Source organism: Apis florea, unplaced genomic scaffold (genome assembly GCF_048593485.1).
Source record: "Apis florea isolate Af1SG1 unplaced genomic scaffold, ASM4859348v1 contig_3493_pilon, whole genome shotgun sequence".
Lineage (NCBI taxonomy): Eukaryota > Metazoa > Arthropoda > Insecta > Hymenoptera > Apidae > Apis > Apis florea.
In genome coordinates, this window is record NW_028256772.1 from 1,187,472 (window position 1) to 1,205,759 (window position 18,288).

Sequence of the window (18,288 nt, forward strand, 5' to 3'; positions counted from 1 at the left end):
TGAGTTTTCAAAGATCAACGGGTCAAGAGTCATCGAGCATAAAAACGTCACGCCAGAAGGGTGAGAGACATCACAGAAGTCAGCCCCTTTTGAGCGACAAAATAACGAAGTGGCAATTGCGCCGCACAACCCCGAAGCGACGAGACTCAACGAGGCTCGAAATTTCATATCCGCCTTCTTCGATCGTTCAGTCGCGAAGAAAAAGACGCGAGCCAGGCGAGAATCGAGTTTTTATCATCCTTATTTGTCACGTTCAGATTGAAATCAATCGGACAGTTCGACAACAAGTTTAAATCATACTCTTTTTTACGCGAGGTTATTTATAAACAAGATTATTAATCGAATTTATAAAATTTTCGAAAAATTCCCAAGCACAATAGCCTCGTCTTATCCCACAATCTCGTTAATATCGTGCAGACTCGATATTTACTCGTTCCACCAAGTTAACAGTACACTTGTACATCGTACATCTTGCGCCGCTAACAACGAGAATTCTAACTACAGAGACAATGGAACCGAGGAGTATACACACGAGGTGGTGGTTAGGTTATGTTAGATTTACCAGGCGGAAAGGAGCGCCGCCAGCGGCAATTCGGTTATTAATTAAACGAGAGAATTCCTCTCTCGGGAAGATCGGTTTTTCTACACTGTTGCAATATCGATCGGGGAGAAAGCTTCTGCACGATCGTTCTGGTTACCGCGGACGACTCGAAATTCCCATTAACCGCAGTTGTCCTCGGAATCGTATCTGCTCTCGGATGAAAGTAAACCGAGTTTGCTTGCACGAAAGAAAAAAGAAAAAAAAAAAGAGAGAAAGAAAACCTTGAATCACACCGGTGAATTGGAACGGTGTAGCAAAACTGGGAAGCAACTGGGCCAAGACTGGTTGTGGAAGTGTTTCACGAAACATTTCCTTAAATCCGTGTCTCGCCAACTAAAATTTACTATCTGCCCAATTCACGAAACGCCTCTATTTATATCGGCGTCCATTTATCCTGAGAATCCGCCCCCTAATTTTTCCACGGGTCGATAAGTCGAGTAACGGTGACGGGGCATGCGAGGGGTCAAGAGTTCGGAACAGGAGCACACAGGAAAGTGTTGCGTTGCAGTACCTTCTTCCGGCGGAGCAGCTTCCAGTCGAAGTGACTCATCCTGTTCGCCTCGTTAGCCTCTCTTTTATCGTGCCTTCGCTCGTCCTGTTTCGCCTCTTTCGCTTCCTCCTCCTCTCTCTCTCTCTCGATCTCTCTCTCTCTCTCTCTCCCTATCGTGTCACCCTTGCTCGATTTATTCCCACGCCGTACACACGATGCACACACTGCTCGCGCACGTACACACACACACACACACACGCGCGCGCGTATTTTCGCACACGAATCGGCCGGGCTAGGTCTCGTTGACGCTAGGTCTCCTCCCCAAAGACGAGACGCTACCACGCACTCCGCATTCCCGGCACATCGCGAGCCGCCACGTTGAAATCCTCATTGTGCCCTCGGTACGGACATCCGCCCTTTCTTTCCCTCCTCCTCCTCCTCGATCGTTCACCCATCGAAAGTTGAAAAGAAGCCAGACCGCACACGTGTAATAACGAATGCACAATGGAACGAATCGGCTCGGCTCACTGCTCCATCGAGCTCGGTGATCGGCGACCAATCCTTTCCATCCCTGTTTGAGGATGTTCAGCGAATACACGTCCCGACCGTTTTATCGACTGACCCGGTTTTATCGTGGGGACAACGGCACACGCACACTCGCGGAGGGGAGGGGGGGGGCGCGGCGGCGGCGAGGAGGAGGGAGGGAGGGAGGGAGGGAGGAGATCGTCTCGTTTGAACTTGTTCCTTGGGAGCGAGCTGCGACGAGGGTGGCAGCGAGCTGAGGGCGGCTTACTGTCAAAATATCTGCTGCCGTTTGCGCGACGGCGAGGTGTGTGTCGTTGCACGAGCGGCGCGGCGCATGCGTGGTGGCGCGGCCCTCCCTCGTCGAACGCGGGGATGATCGAACACCGTCTCCGGGATCGACTCTCCTCCCGCGGCCCTCCTGGCTGGGTTGAGTGTGGCACGCGGTTTTGGAAAATCGTGAGCGAGGCTGAAGTTTTGGGGGGAGATGATGCGATTTCGATAATAAAATATAAGCGAAGATTTGGGCGAAATATGAAATATAAAGATTTGATTTAACGTGTTTGGGTTCTCGGGACTTTTTATAATCTGATTATAATAAAAAGTTCTGTTGAAGTACATGTTGTTATTTATCATATCGTATAAGCATTCGTTAAATCTTTTTAAATTTTTTGATGAAAATTCTGACGATACAAAGAGGAAAGCGTTACGCATTACGGATGACTTATTCTTTCGGGTTGTATTGATTCTTCACGACAATGCAAAAATATATTTTTTAAAATAAGATATACAAGCATTGATAAAATTCTATTCAAGCACAGTTTGTAGATCGATACTTTTAATTTTATTAGAAAGTAAATCTCTAAAATTGATGTTATTCTATTAATTTTAATCAAGGACGATATGTTATTATTTAGAAATTAATTAAACTTTTAGTAAAAGGATTCTGCTTGATTGGAAATTATTTTACGATGCAAATATAAATATAGAGTCTGAAATATCTATAATTTTACAAATTCATTGACGAAACAACGAATAAATAAATGAATATAGGTTTTAAAATATTGAAAAAAATCATGGATACAATTTTCGTTGTTGTTCGAGATATCGTAGAGATAAATTGTAAAATATTTGGAAAAATTGTAAGAACCGGGAATAATGTTTATTTACAGTAAAATTAACCTTTAAATATTTTCGAAGATAAATTTTGATTAATAAAAATATAAATTAATCTAATTTATTTATAATTATATATATTCGTGTTATATTAAAAAATTAGGATAAGCTTATTGATTTAAGTTTTAGTGAATTTATTGATATTAAAATATATTATAAAAGATTTTGAACAGCATTGAGAGAAACTTTTCAAATCATTTAGAAATCACCAAAATCCATACAAACATTATATATGAATAGATTGATTCAAGTGGTTTTAAAAGAAACTGTTATGTTTTGTAACATTTTCCCATAAAAAACTAATTTTATGTTCTTGTTCGAAAACATTGTTTAACTTTTGTATTATTCTTATTATTGCATAGTTAATTTCTAAAAGAATATCAATCTTGTTAAGCAAATAATATTGTGTAAGGATGATGAGTGCAGTTAAAGTCAGAAACGAAAACTTTCCTAAATATATAATACAGTTTGAATCCGTTCCCTTCCAAGATGAGTCTGGTACACGCGAAATATCGTGACTGCCTCCAATTACATCTGTCCTCCGAGAATTGTAACAGTTTGATATTGAAAATTTACGAAAGAAAATAAAATTTGAAATCAACAAATTTTTTTTTTTTCTTTTCTTGTGAAAAAACGAACGAATCGAAAACAGGAAATAAATAAATGTGAAATAACCCGTGCGCTTACCATCAGTTTATATCTCTTTCTTAACAGACTTGCTTATTGCAATTTTTAATAGATTATTAAAATATAATAATTTTTTGCTAATCTTAAACTGTTACAACAACAACGCCTATAAATTCAATAAATATTGCACAGAATATTAAATATAAAACGATATGTAGAAATTAAATATTGGAAACAATATTTCTTCTTCGTAGAATTTTATTCTTATTTTCTTTCGTTATTTCCTCTTTTCTTTTCCAACGAAAATTCCAACAATAATAATTTGTATCGTGAAAGGATAACAATAATTCGAATTACAAATTCTTATAAATTACAAATTTTCTTATTACAAATTTTCAAACCTTTCGATCTTAGCTGCTAATTTTATCAAAGTCGTGGGTTTCAACATCCGAAATCTGATTGATTAAGTAAACCGTCATATCACATGCTTTTGTTACGAAAGCCCGATGAAATTTATCGTTGAAAATGGTACTCGTGGGATATTAAAGGATCCTCGGTTCGAAGTGAAAACGAAGATGAAGTTTCGTCCCGTGATATGTAGGATTTTCACTTGGCCGGCCGCGAACGATCACGCGAATTGCTTCGCGTGAGATGAAAGTACGCGAGTGGCCACGGCGGATTTGCAAGATAAGCGAGGCCACCCGATAAATTTCGCTTTGTTGGACGACGAGATCTCGAAACGTCGAGAACGGCAAAGGAAAAAGAAGAAAGAAAGAAAAAGGTTAAACATGGTTTCTTTAAAGGATTTAGAAACGTGTGCAAATAGTATTCGAGTTTATCGATTACGGACACGAGATATTATAATATGGAATGATTCCATGTAGAATCACGTTGCAATATATCTATCTAGTTATTTTTTCTAAGTTTGTTTTTTTCATGCAATTCAATTATAATTTCAAATTCGCGTAAATTTTCACTCAGGGATGAGTAATTCTTCGTTATTTATAATAAAAATAACAAATTTTTTTCGTCGTATGATTAGTTTTGCAGCGTCTGTTTTTCGTTCATTGAAAAACAGGCTGTATTTATCTTGATATCTTTTTAACTTCTTTCTCCGATTCTCTATATCCATCAAAATGGCAATACAATATAATGTATAAACTACATTCTTTTTTGAAAGCAAATTTTGGTATTGCAATTATTTAACATTACTAGAAATGATACATTGATAGTGATACGTACTTGCATATAGGATATATGTCTCGTGGCAAGTCTATATAAAAATGTGAAACTGGTCGATTGACCAATTAAATTTATCTGATTAATAAGTTGCCACAATCGCTATTATCACTATATTGTATGCTTCTAATGAAGCTAGTAGCAATCCTGGTTCTTTTTAAAAGATCTCGATAATCGTGGCTAATATCTATCAAATTCTTGTCAATCAAAGTTTTCAAAAAAGAGAAAAATAAAAAGAGCAAATCGTTATTTACGATAAAATGCAAGGTAACTAGTTGTGACAAGATTGATGAAAAATATTTGTTAATAAAACTTGTTTCGCTCAATTTGCGAAGCTTGAATGAATCACCGCTGGAAAAAAGTAACAATTATTCAACGTCGATATCGTGAGAGAACGCAAAAGCAAATGTGGACAATATTGGATTTTGCTGTCTGGGTAGGGTGGCGCCATCTGTCGGGAGAAGTCGGTACCAGGGGGCAACTTCTTCCGCGTTTCATCCAACAATGCAGTCGAGATCGTGATAGAGCAACCAGAAACCCGTGAAATTCTCCTTAACGAGAAAGCCATTACAAATTTGTATGCAAATTATCCCTATGGACTGCTACGTACCGCGATGCATCTTTGTGCATGCGAAATCCCCACCAATTAAAAATCCAATAAGTATAAAATGTTTAAATTTTTAGCGATTTTTGGAACAAGATTTTCAAGATCAAAGGAGTTCGAATAAATGTATTTCTGAATTTTTAACTCGACGTTGAGTATCTATCTTCGCAGATGTGATAAATATTTAAGATTATTTAAATCCAAATATTTTCAACGATTTATTATCGATTATATACCGTGGGAATGATAGAATTTTATCGAGAAGGAATGAAAAATATTTCGGAAGATACAATTTTAAAATCTATCATCATTTGCCATTAGAATACGTAAAACGTTATTAAAAAATTACTTCCTCTAATTTCCAAGATAATATTGTTTATCAAAATTGGGAGATATCGAAAGAAAAGAAATCTGCTGCGTCTCTACCAATAAGAATCGTAGAAACGCGTATATACACTCGCTGGAAGGACTTATTATATTCGACAGTACGTTGTCGCCTCTAAAACCACAAATTACGAGGACGATGAATCGGGGATTGCCACGAGTCGAGTTGGCCGACATAAAGAATGTTGCCGAAGCGCTATGATTCAATTACCGGGTAACCGGCATCACGATCACGTGTAAATCAAGATAAATCGCCGCGGCTGTCCCGATTCGACCATGTTGCGATACCGCTGCCGACCGGATACCAATCAAATTGTCAGCCGCTCCAACTGCGAATTCTCCTCCAAATATACATGTACGGGAGAGGGAACCCCATTTCTTTCGATCCCTCTCTTCACCCGTTTGATCTCGATGGGTGTCTTTCCAATGTCTACATCTCGAGAATTTTCTCTTCGAATTTGCAAATAGAGATTTTTAATCTGTGAAATACACGTTGATCGAGGAAAAATCTAGAAATAATAATAATTTGGCAATTTTTTGTTTCGACTCGTGGATATTTTCTAATTATAAAATATATATCGTTATTAAAAATTTGTAAATATTAAAAATTAAAAATTACATAATACGAATTATTGAATCACAAAAGTTATATATATTTCATAATCTTTAAAAGAATGGGAAGAAAATTTTTAATTGTTCTACCAGATAGATACTTGCTTCGTTTCAAATAAACGATTAGATCGTCCATTAAAGGATTAAAATAACATCCGATCGGCGGCGAGCGTGAAAAACGAGGCTCATTCCGTTACGTAATTCGCTTTCGAACACGAGGATCCCATATTAAAAATATACAAAAGGATATAAAGTTCGAACGCTTTGAGAATTCTAACGATCGAAATGGTCAACGTTAGAAACAAGCAAGGGGAAAGTTTTTAATGCGCGTTAAACAAGTGTTACGAAAGTATGACGAGTTCAAATAATTGCTCCACGACGTCCATTATTCCACGACGAACTGGCCCCCATCGTTTTAAATTTCTTCAAATTGATTTGTAACATCAAATCAATCGAAACCCAAAGATTTATTGCCCATTAATATTCCAGAAATATATACACTTCGATGAAAGTAAATAAGCGTGTACAAATAAATACATTCCTGTTTTACTGTAGAAAATACAGAACAAAAATATTTCTCCTACATCCAATTATTTCCTGAAACCAATTTTTAAAAAGAAGCTATATATGCACACGTTATTTTTCTAATTTTCAATGTAAAAAAAAAAAAAAAGAAAAACAAGCCACGATTCAATGATTATCCCGTTTAAGATTCGACTTTAATTCGATCGGTTCTTCGGAATGCAAAAGGAAGAAAAGCACGAGAGAAAAACATCCTTTCCAATATCCGTCTACGCCAAGCCATCTCTATTGGCAACACCGAGCGTTCGTTTGCACGTGCTATTGTGGCTAGACGATCGCGGCGCACGTTTGATTGCGTCGAGGATCTTAATGAGGCGAGGAAGCTTCTTTCGCAATTGATTTGCGTCAGCCAATGTGATGCGTATCCTCTTACCAGCAGCCTGATTCAACACAGGCATAAAAGATGGACGAAATGTAAATTTTCACCGCGTGAAATTTTGACTCTGTCGTTAGAAGATAATCATCATCGTCGAGTTTCGAGGAGTTGAGAAATGGATTTTAAAGGATTCGATATCGATTACCAATAGAATTATTGCGAAGAGTTATTTCGATTTAATTACTTCGTTTAGAATTAAATTGCTCGTCACCGATTTTTGTATTTGTTTCAATCTTCAATCGTGTGATATACTTTATATATCACGTGTTATATAAAAAAAAAATTATAATTTTGTAAATAAATATATTAATTGGAAATATATGTTACACTGATTTTAATATGCTAATTTAAATTTATTAGAAATTTAGAAATGTAATAATGTATAGGATATCTGATTCACAACAAATTTGAAACAGCCTTATTTCACGATTTCTTTCCGAGAGAAAATTCTTTTTTAATCCGGTTTTCATTACACGCGAGATTTACTTGGAAAATTCGTTCAACAATCGAGTCGTAGTGAAAGATACACCTCGAATGTCACGAATGATTCTTCCCAAGATACAAAGATAAGATGGGAAAAATCGTTTTCACGACACGAACCATCGCGACCGAATTAATGGCAGAGAGGAATCGTACAATTCGTCTCGGCATTTCTTTTTTATTAAAGAATGCTCAAACAATGACGTAGCGCCGATTAATCGCAACAGTTTTGCTCCGAGAAACCTTTGACTCCTCTTCCTTTTGAAGACGGAAACGCGGATCGAGATAGAGATCACGCTTTATAATGATTCGTTCGTGATTCAAATACGAATGCGATGATTCGAACCTTTCACAGAGTGAATCGACGATGCTCGATTCGCATATTAAACGGTTTCTTCGTAATCGTGATCCTCCTGGGAAATTGTTCATTAATTACAATGACCTTTGATGTTTTGCTGCGCATCATTTCTTAGAAAATTAATTTTATTGGGGCGGGAATGGAATACCGATTGGATTGGAATTTTGTATTGGCAGATTTTATGTAAGCATCACGACGAAAATGAAAAGTTTATACAAACATTTTCATTAGATACAATATTCTCTATTATTATATACGTGAATGCGTGAACATTCGTTTTATCGTTTGTTATTTCATTAACTTTATAAATTGAAACAAATTCATCGAATCATTGTTATTGAATTGTAAATAAAAAAAATACCATTTACACTTAAATCATCGTCGCATCAGATGTCAGAAATCAGAATAAATTCAATCTCACAATTGTAGAAGAAAATCATAATTCAAATCGTGATTGATAAAATGCCACTCGTAGGCGCAACAATGCATAATTCATTTCGAGACGAGTGAGTGATCCACTCCGCTAAATGGATCGTCGTCTAACGAGGATCATTTGCGCGTGCGGCTAACCAAGATATCGCCTCGATCTAAAAAGCTTTCGAATTAATACCTGGATAATTGCGAATCTAATTAGAACCATGTGAGCGTATCGTGCTTCGATCGTGGATCCTCCTCGTGCATTTTCGCGTTTGACACGAGAAAAATTCAAGAAACATCGAATAAATCAGTCGTTGTCCATCGACATTGTCCTTAATCGTTACGTAACAGAAAAGAGGCTTAGCAGCCTTTATAGGTTATGGTGTTCTTGCCTTTCGGGATGCGCATGCGCACGCTTTGTTTGGAAATGCAGAGATACGGTTAACGGAACAGAAATTGCTTTGGTTAATACTTTCATTGTCTATCGATCAATTTATCGTGTTATAGAGAAGCTATTTTAGAGAAGAAGAAAGGATAAAAAGAAAGAAAGAAAGAATGGAAAGAAAGATGGAATTAAGGTAATATAGTGAACATAACCGCAAAAGATACGAAACAAAAAAACTTTGCAATTAATCTTTCTTGTGATCGATTAGAGTTTAGAGGTTAATGTTTAATGTTTTATCGAGTTCGGAAAAAGACAACAAATGAAAGAAATATATCGTTGAAAACATTAATGTAAAAATAAAAATTTTTTTTTAACTTGGGTTTCTTTATGCACTGCTATTATCTACGAACGATTAATTTATATTATAATTTTTATTTATAAATCTCTATTTAGATGATGATTTAAACGATTAAAGATGCAATTCTAAAAATATTAAAAAAAATATATCTCTGATTTTAATGCCAACGAATCTTTATCTTTCGATCCATAAAAAAAAAAAAAAATCAAATACTATTTATCCGAAATTCACATTTCGATGAAAAATTAGCATCATAACCGATTCATAAGCGAGAAAAGTGAAAGTTTCGTGTATACGCTCGTTTTGAGCGCTCAAATTTACTTTTCCTTATCTCCTCTTTCTCGCGTATTTACAATAAACGATTAATAATCAAGTTGGACTTTATTACCTCGTCGTCTTCGCGTTTTAATCGTCCCATAATTGCACGGTTCTTCCTCCATTTGTTATCGGCCACTGTTATTATCGAATATTAATTGGCAATGCGACAATGAAAGTCTTTTTTCGCGCGTAGTGAAAAATTGCCGCATGTATGTATTATAGCCAGCTATAAAAATCTTCCCGCATTATACGAGTTCAAGTAACGAGCTGTTATTAAAGCGAGTAATAATTTTTGTTTCGAAATGAAACTTTGTAAGATTTTTTATTAGCGGAAATATCACTTTATACATAAATTATATTCTTAAAGTTTCCACGCTACTTTTTATTTTCTCCCTCTTTTTCTTTTTATTTCTAACTTTACAATATGAAACAGAATCAATATTGTAACCCCCTATATAGACAAAATTGTAAAATTCGAAATATCTGAAAGATGAGTTTGCATCAAAAAAATTGCTCGGAAACTAATTGAAATAAAATCCTTATCCTATTACTTTATTCAACGTATATCAGGGTACAAAGTTAATAATACAATATATATATATATAATATACAATATATAAGATAAGATAAAAGTTTATGCCTACGATAAAATACATTGCAACTGTATACGATATATCTTGGGTTAACCTAGGTAAATTTTGCGACTGACTGTATTATCGAACCCTTGTATCGACCGATAAATAATTACGTATAAGTAAACTTCTTCCTGCCGCGATAAATCTTCGCCATAACCGCCGCGTGCGGCTCACCCGCTGCATTCATTGTATCGTCGTCGTTGCGGTATCGCGGCCCAACGTGCACGAAGAATTATACTCCATTTTCAGTTCTCGTTTCCGTATTCGCGGAAACCGTGTATCTGGGGAGGGGAGAAAGGCAGGGCCGGCCGATACGCGCGTTAAACAAAAGGCGTGCTTATTAAAGGAAATCACCGCCGATTATTCGTAACAATAGGCGAGAAATCTCTATTGTACATTGTTTCGATATCCTATCATTGTTTATCGTTCGATTGATTTAGCTGGATTTCGTCTTTCGCCACGAATTGATTCGGATTTCGATTTTATAATGTAAATGGGAAATGAATTCATTCTTTCATCAGGCCATCAATAGAAGAATTCATGGAATGTTATATTTTATTTTTAAATCGTTCGGAATAAGGATATAGAAAATGTAAGAATAATTCATTTCGCTTGATAATTAACTGCTTCTTTAACACACGTTTATCCAATTGCGTGGAATGAAATAAGAAATACGTACTTTTATTTTATCATATATATATACACACGTGATTAAGTATATATTTTATAAAGAGGAAAACTTAAAAATTATATTACGAGCAATCGTTTTCGAAAAAAGTGAGCCTGTAAAATTTTGGCAAGCATTTTGGAGCGTAAGAAAGAATTGGGAAAAAAATAGGGGGGCAACCGGAAGCAGAAAACTCTCGTTCCGTTCACCGAAGAATCTCTGTTGCTTGTCGGCTAATGAGTCGGTATTTATTGCCTGACCTTTACCGGCATGCGTTTCCTCCTCTATTTCGTTCATTAGCAGCCATTAATCCCGTTGAAATTAAATCTGTAATATTCGTCTCATTTCTCTATAATTAAATCCAATGATCGTGGATTTAAATATACGTCAGAGAATTTCGAGTAAAGAAACCATCCTGTTTTTTGATCTTAATACATGATATGATAATATTGAAATGAAAGCATTTTCAATGAAAAAAAATATTTTTCCAGCAGCTACTTCACGACAACTTAAATCTAATCTGAATTGAACATAATTTTATCTAAATATAGTAGACCTACGTTTACAAAATTACGATCATAACATCGAATAGATAACGTGACGATATTTATATTACACGAATGCTAGAAATTATTTTTCTCATCCGTCAATAATCCCTCGCGTAAACTTAAATATTTAGTATATTTTCATTCAATCCCTTGTGCGCAATTAATTGTAAGAAATAAAAACGTTCGGATGTTGTAACAATATTTTGTTTACACTTTAAAACGCACAAATGTTAAAAACATTCGTAGAGATTCGATTCGATATATCGACCAGATAATTGCTTAAATTAAAAATAAGAAAGCATTAAAATTACAAAATTACTTTTATTTTACTTAAAACCGACCCTGATCGTATCTACCGAGATATCTCAGTCTCGGTAGTCGCGAAAGGGTTAAGAAGCCGGAAGAAAGGAGGGAGGGAAGACATTGAATAGACTCGAAGGAATGTTATCAATCGAAGATTAAGTAAATTTTGCCGGGAAAACCGTCTTGTATTTCACGGCTGACACCGAAAAACAGTGGTAGTCGCGTGGTCGGTGATCTCTCACCACAGGGTGGAGAGGGAGAAGGAGGAGGAGGAGGAGGAGGATTATAAAGATTGTAATCAAACGCGTAGATACGTACCCCCGCGACTCTTGATAGTTTACTACGGCACGTCGCGCGATGTATGTACACAGAAGCCAACTAAGGAACGAAGTGTTTCAATTTATCGCCGTTGCCACGGCGCTCTGTACAGTTACTCGTGTGAACGCCGACTCTAATAACATTATAAATAAAGATACGAATCTCGTGCGCGCTTCTTCGAGATACGATGTTCCTACGCTGAAACGATACGGCATCTCGCCGCACCCACCCCCTCCCTGCTTGGCGCGACCAACCGACTATTTAAGTGGCTATCCGGAGTAATTACACACTTTTTTAATCAATTTCACTTAATCAGAGAGGTTCCTTTGGATTCTTAGAGGATTAAATTTGTAAAAAATGTAAATCCAAAGAAAGGATGTGCAAGGATGGAAAGATGGAAGTAGTTTTTTTTATATGAATAAAAAATTGGTTATATAACCTATTTTATTATCCGATGACAAATTCGTCGAATCGTCAAAACGATTAATGTTATTGTTTAGTTTGTCAAAGAAGAAAGTTTCAAAGTTTATATTGGTATCGCTGAAAGTGTGCCAAGAATAACATTAAGGTTGTAAGAGATTATTGCAATTACAGATAAGTAAGAATCTTTGAATTAATAGGATCGTAAGAATCGTACGGTAAAGTTCTTCGATTATGTAAAGAGGCAGTTTTCTTAAAATCGATCGTGTGAAAAAATTTTCTTCGTATAATCCTAGAATTTCGCGCGCACCGAAGAAGAGCTTGCTAATTTTATTTAACAGTCGAAGGAAAATTTTTTTATAAATAATTTTAGAAATAAATAAATATTTCACACGAAATCTTAACCAAGTCTGAATTTTATCAATTTTTTTTTTTTTCATTCACTTTATTTAAAGCATCCTATACATTGCATGCGCACAGAATGACTCGTATTCGGGTTTTATCGAGCGCGCAATCGACGTTTCACATTCGCGGGGAAAGGTCGAAGATCCAGATCGAAGATAGAAGACCGAGATATTTACAGCTGTTATTATCTAATTCGCTCGAGGTGGAGCACAAATATCGATCAATCAAGCCGCGATGTATTGGGCTGACCTCGCCCAACAATTGCACACGAGCCACCCAGTGAAAGCGATAGCCCGTTATGTTGGACAGTTAGTCCAGTTACAGATGTAATAATTATTCAAAAGTGGTGGTGTTCCCGTGTTCCACGACACGATAGGATCACACTGCCGGAAGCCAAGCTCGGACAATATTAGTTATCGTTGATCGATGGATAAAAGGCATCTCGTTCCAGGGGAATAAATTTCTCGATTCAGCACACAGCGGTGTCGTAAGAGTTTCGTAAAAGCTCGAAAGAAGATAGAAAATGACGAGGCGCCTCGTAACTTTGCTTAACAACTTCCTCGCTAACGGCAATAAATAATGCGCCGTGCTTCCTCATCTCTCCAGTCAGCACACGGTTATATATGACGAATAAGAGCATTCCTCAAAAACGGTAAATACCTTTACTGGCCTGGTTCCGATTCTCGGAATTCGCGATCATCCTTGAGAAGAACGCGTGAATCTTCATGCTTTCACGCGTGAAAAGATAATAGAGAAATTTCTACATAATGCACGATATACGTGTATGTATACGGCCAAGTATGGATTAAACGTCCATTCGTGAATTACAAGTTGCACTTCGTACAGAAAAGATCATATATATATATATATATGTAGCTACGAGCTATTTTTGTTAAAGAATTGCAAATTATGAATTTAAAAAAAAAGATACAAGACTGTGTGGATCGTATTACCATTCTATTGACTAATAAACGATCTTTGTGCAAAGAACGTTTGAAAATTTCTCAATGAGTTATTAGAATAGAATACGATAATGATTGCGTGACAAGAGAAAAAGATTTTCTCACCTTTACGGTTGTTAGATTCAAGGTTTCTCGAATGTCGAGTTCTTCCAACGAGTTCCTCCTCAATGATGAAAGAAACCTCGCTCGCATCGCTCGAACAAGACATCTCAAACGGGGAAATTGCGGCATGAATTTCACGGCTATCCAACGCGATGGCGAAAAGCAAACAAGAACTGTCTCACGCTCTCAAAGGGACAAAATCCATTGTCGAGAAGTTAATATTAATCAACGCGAATATGCCGGCATAGTTTGTATGCAGATACGCGTGCAACAGAAAGTCCGAGTAATTACACCAACGCCTCGCGGAGCAGAACTGAAAGTGTTCGTAGAATCTTTGATGCAAGAACCGCATTCCGACCAAATGGAGGGAAAATGAAATTTGAATACTTAAATTATTCAAATTGTTCTAAACCGCGAATATATATACACGTATCGCGAGATCCTTTCCTTTAAAAATCGTCTCGAACAATCTTCTTTTTAGAAAAGTATTTTATGAAAAGAAACTCGTAAAAAATATGTATATTAACAATAGCATTCTGTTCTAAATTTTGTTCACTAATCATACATAAGTTAACAAAGATTTTCGATCTTAACATATATATATATATATATATTTATATATTAAATTCGCGAATGTTCCATTCAAATACAATCCCACGATAACAAATTAATTACGCGGATGTCTAGAATATATTGCGCGAACGATTTAATTAACGGCACACCGCGATAAACCGTAAACGAACGGACGATTGCATCGAATCACTTTCATTCGTGTTACCGCACCGAGCATGCGCACAAATTAAATCGAAACGCGCGGACGCGCGCGTCTGCGCAGATGATAGAGTCGAGTGCGCGCGCATGATTGAACGGCATGTTGCGCAAGCGAAGAATAACGCGCAGTCTGGCTGGCAGATAATCCGATAGCGATTCACGATCGTTTCTCGGCGAGCTCTAGTATTTTATCGGAAAATCTATCCGTATTATCGAGCGGGGGTTTATTCTCTCTCGTTATGATCGAATTTACGCTTCGATGCCTTGAAAAACGAAAGAGCATATTATGGACATTTAACCTTTATAAGTGATGAGGTTATGTTCTATTCTGGTCCTGTTTATTCCTTCTTCGTTTTTTTTTTTTATCATTAACAATAAATAAATATTTATCGCAATGTAATTTACATATTATAACGGATATTTACAAAAGACAAGATAGATGTTTAACAGCTATTTACGAAGGAATGAATAATTTATTATCAAATGCTCATTATTTTGTTATGTCATATGTAGGTATATGATAATTTGTAAATAGCTTATTCTTATGCAAATTGAAGGATTTAATGAAGGATCTTAAATGAAACAGCATTATTATCGTTTTTGTAATACGTTAGAAAGTTACAGTATCTTAATATTTCTAGAACAGAGAATATATAGTTGTATCTCTTCTAAAAAAAGATACGAAAAGATACGAAAGCGATGATACCAAAGTAAGTGAAACTAGGTCCACCAAAGATTAAATTCCAGCTAACAAACACAGTTCCCTATCTTCCCTATAAAGATAAATTACAAAAACCAACCAAATATTCCAAAATATTTCACTTCGCTCTGATCAAAATAACTCTGATTATTAATCTATTTACAAACTAATTTGCCGCATAATTATACATCGAGAAACAAGTTTCCTCCCCTATATTTTTTCACCTTCTAGCGAGCATCCGCCTGGCACATCCCCTCGTCTTACTCATTACAAAACGTGTAACATAATTCATTGCATGCAACAATAACGTTCCACGGTCCGGCTTGTATTCGAGAGAGAGAGAGAAAGAGAGCGAGGGAATACTGAATGCTCTTTCATTGTATTAATTTAAATTTTTATGCCCAACCATGACCGGGCGAGAAGGAGCCCAGGAATCTTTTGTGCGTCGTCGACTGCTAAGCAACTATCATCAATTATCCTCCGACATTGGGAACGCGCAGCTCATGGTACATCTTCGAGAGGCTCTTTCGATTTTTCGAGTATATAAGATAAGTACTGATTAATTAATTTCACGTAATAAATTGTGGCATTACAAATAATTAATGATAATAATTTTTTAAATAAATTTTAACTATTTAAATTATGTATTTTAATTTAGGCGTTCCATTTAAGACATTTCTTTTTTGAAAACAAATTTGTAATTATTCTGTGTAAATCTGGTTGAAAAATAAAATATTCACTTTCTATTAAATGAAAAATTCAGAAATGAATTTTTTTTTGAATAATCCACTAACTAAAAACCAATTTTATGTTTGCTTCTATTACTTATCGCACTAAATGTGGCAAAGATAACGTAATTACACTGTTTTTCGCTGAAACATTTTTAAGACATCAATTATTTGTGATAAGTAAACGATGTATGTGAACAGAAATATAGTGCACATGTATAAATATATATATATATTTTAAAATTACTATTTTTTAAAAACAGGGAAAAATAGGGAAAAATATTTATTTTAAACAGGAATCATCGCGCGGACTGGAAACAAAATGAAATGACAGATACAGATTCAAACACAATACCCATTCCTTCCGTGAAATTGTCTTAATTGCGATTAAAGTTTTTGCCGGAAGAGGATAGAGAGAAAGAACTAGGTTTCCCTCGAAACGCGAACAAAGATCCCTATCACCACATTGAATTTCCTACATTGTTGCGTTCCAAAATTGTTCATTCCGCTTCGACCGTTTCACCCGGCTGAATCGTTGAAACTCGGGACACGGCGTTTTCGCCTTACACGTGTCCCCGTTACGTTATTACACTCAAAGCCATCCTTACTCGGAAAACGTTCGAGTTATTAAAAAAAAGCATTACTTCTTTGTTTGTAGCAGAGTAAAATTTATTTTTATATAAAAATTATTTTACGTACCGTAATAAACGAAAGCGCAACAATATAATTTCATCAAAGGCGATATTGAACGGAATGATTTCGTTGTTTAACAAGCTCTTGTGAAAGTATTATTTAAAAGAAAAGAGCGAAAAGAAATTACACCGCGAGAGACAATAAGGGGGCATTAAAACGAAAAACATTTTAACGCAAGCAATAATATCCGACAATGGACTGTCGACGACATTTATCTATAGTTGTAGTATTGACAAGCAAGTGTCTAATAAGTAATTTCGAGTATAAAATATAAAACGTAGTCCTTAAAAAAAAAAAGGGGGAAAAAAAACTGATTGATATTACATTTTATAAATGTTCCACTTTCGAGCAACGTACATTCGCATTAAACATTAATGATCGAATCCGATGGCTCGCTTCATTCGTTAAACGAATTAGAGACATCGGTGTGAAAAAGATCGCACGAGGAAAGGTAAGAATTTCTGATATGTTCGTGCGTCAAGAGCGTTCAAGGTTTCCTTGATAGTTGCACTCGGTGCTCGTTAAGGAAAATATTTAAAGATATTGAAATAACCAGACGTAGAAAAAATAACGTTTTAATCAAACGACTTATCGAAATTACGACTAACCTTTTAGCAATTTACTGCAATATCCATTGAAATAAACAATTGATTGCGAAACAAATTTTATTCAAATACTATATTCCATATCTTTCGAATATATTCGAAAGCAATATATATTTATTCATTCGTGGATAATCATCGACACGATGATATCTTCAATTTGAACAAGGAAAAAGTAAAAGGAACTCTAGTTTTCATCCGTTATCGATATCTTAATGATAACGTATCGAGCGTTATCGATGTTTATCAATAAGGATATCGATAATCGCGTAAACTCGAAACCCAGTTTCTAAATATTCTTTTCCTCGATGGCAGAAGCACATCCGCAATTTTGAACGTTATCGGCAGAAAATTCAACACATCGCAACTTTCTCTCCCCTCTGTGAATTTACTTAGAACACGTCGGTACAATGACGATATTTAATAGAGGCAGCGGAGCGTGGAGCCGCGATGAAAGAGCGGCAGAGTGTTTCGTTTTTTCGATGGAATTTGCATGCTCTGTACCTTTCTCTGGGTCCGCACGAGTCAGCCGTCTAGAAGTGCGCTCGATTAATTAGCGGCGAAAGTAAGTGAAATTGCACGGTGTGCATTGTGCGCATCCCTAAACCTCTGACATGCTCTAAGAGCCACGATGGAATGCCGACCCCGTGCATTTTTCCCGGTATTAATCATAATTTATATATATGGGAAAACCGACGCTGCTATCTCGCTCTCGAATAGGTTAGAATTAATATTCCCTCCTTTTTTGATCGCTGCATTTTTCGCGATTTCGAAAAAGAAACTTCAACTCACGACGAATATCTTAAATCTCTTAATTACTCTTTCAAATTAGTGGATTAGAAATTATGGTAATGCTTTCGAAACTTTGTATTTGAAGTATTTATTCGAATCGTTTGTAATTCCAA

The 18,288-nt window shown here is 36.0% G+C and overlaps 1 protein-coding gene across 4 annotated transcripts in view; it reads right to left on the bottom strand.

Moving 5' to 3' along the window:
* Positions 1–18,288, bottom strand: part of LOC100867566 (puratrophin-1) — a 344,145-nt gene that overhangs the window by 320,297 nt on the left and 5,560 nt on the right. Inside the window, exon 1 of one of the 4 annotated variants that reach the window (XM_086912708.1) lies at positions 1,113–1,254. The exons of the other annotated variants lie outside the window; for them this stretch is intronic. Within the exon in view, the coding sequence (XP_086768834.1) occupies positions 1,113–1,151 (39 nt within the window). The 5' untranslated portion in view covers positions 1,152–1,254. Of the gene's footprint in view, positions 1–1,112; positions 1,255–18,288 lie in introns of those variants that run through there. 4 annotated transcript variants of the gene reach the window in all.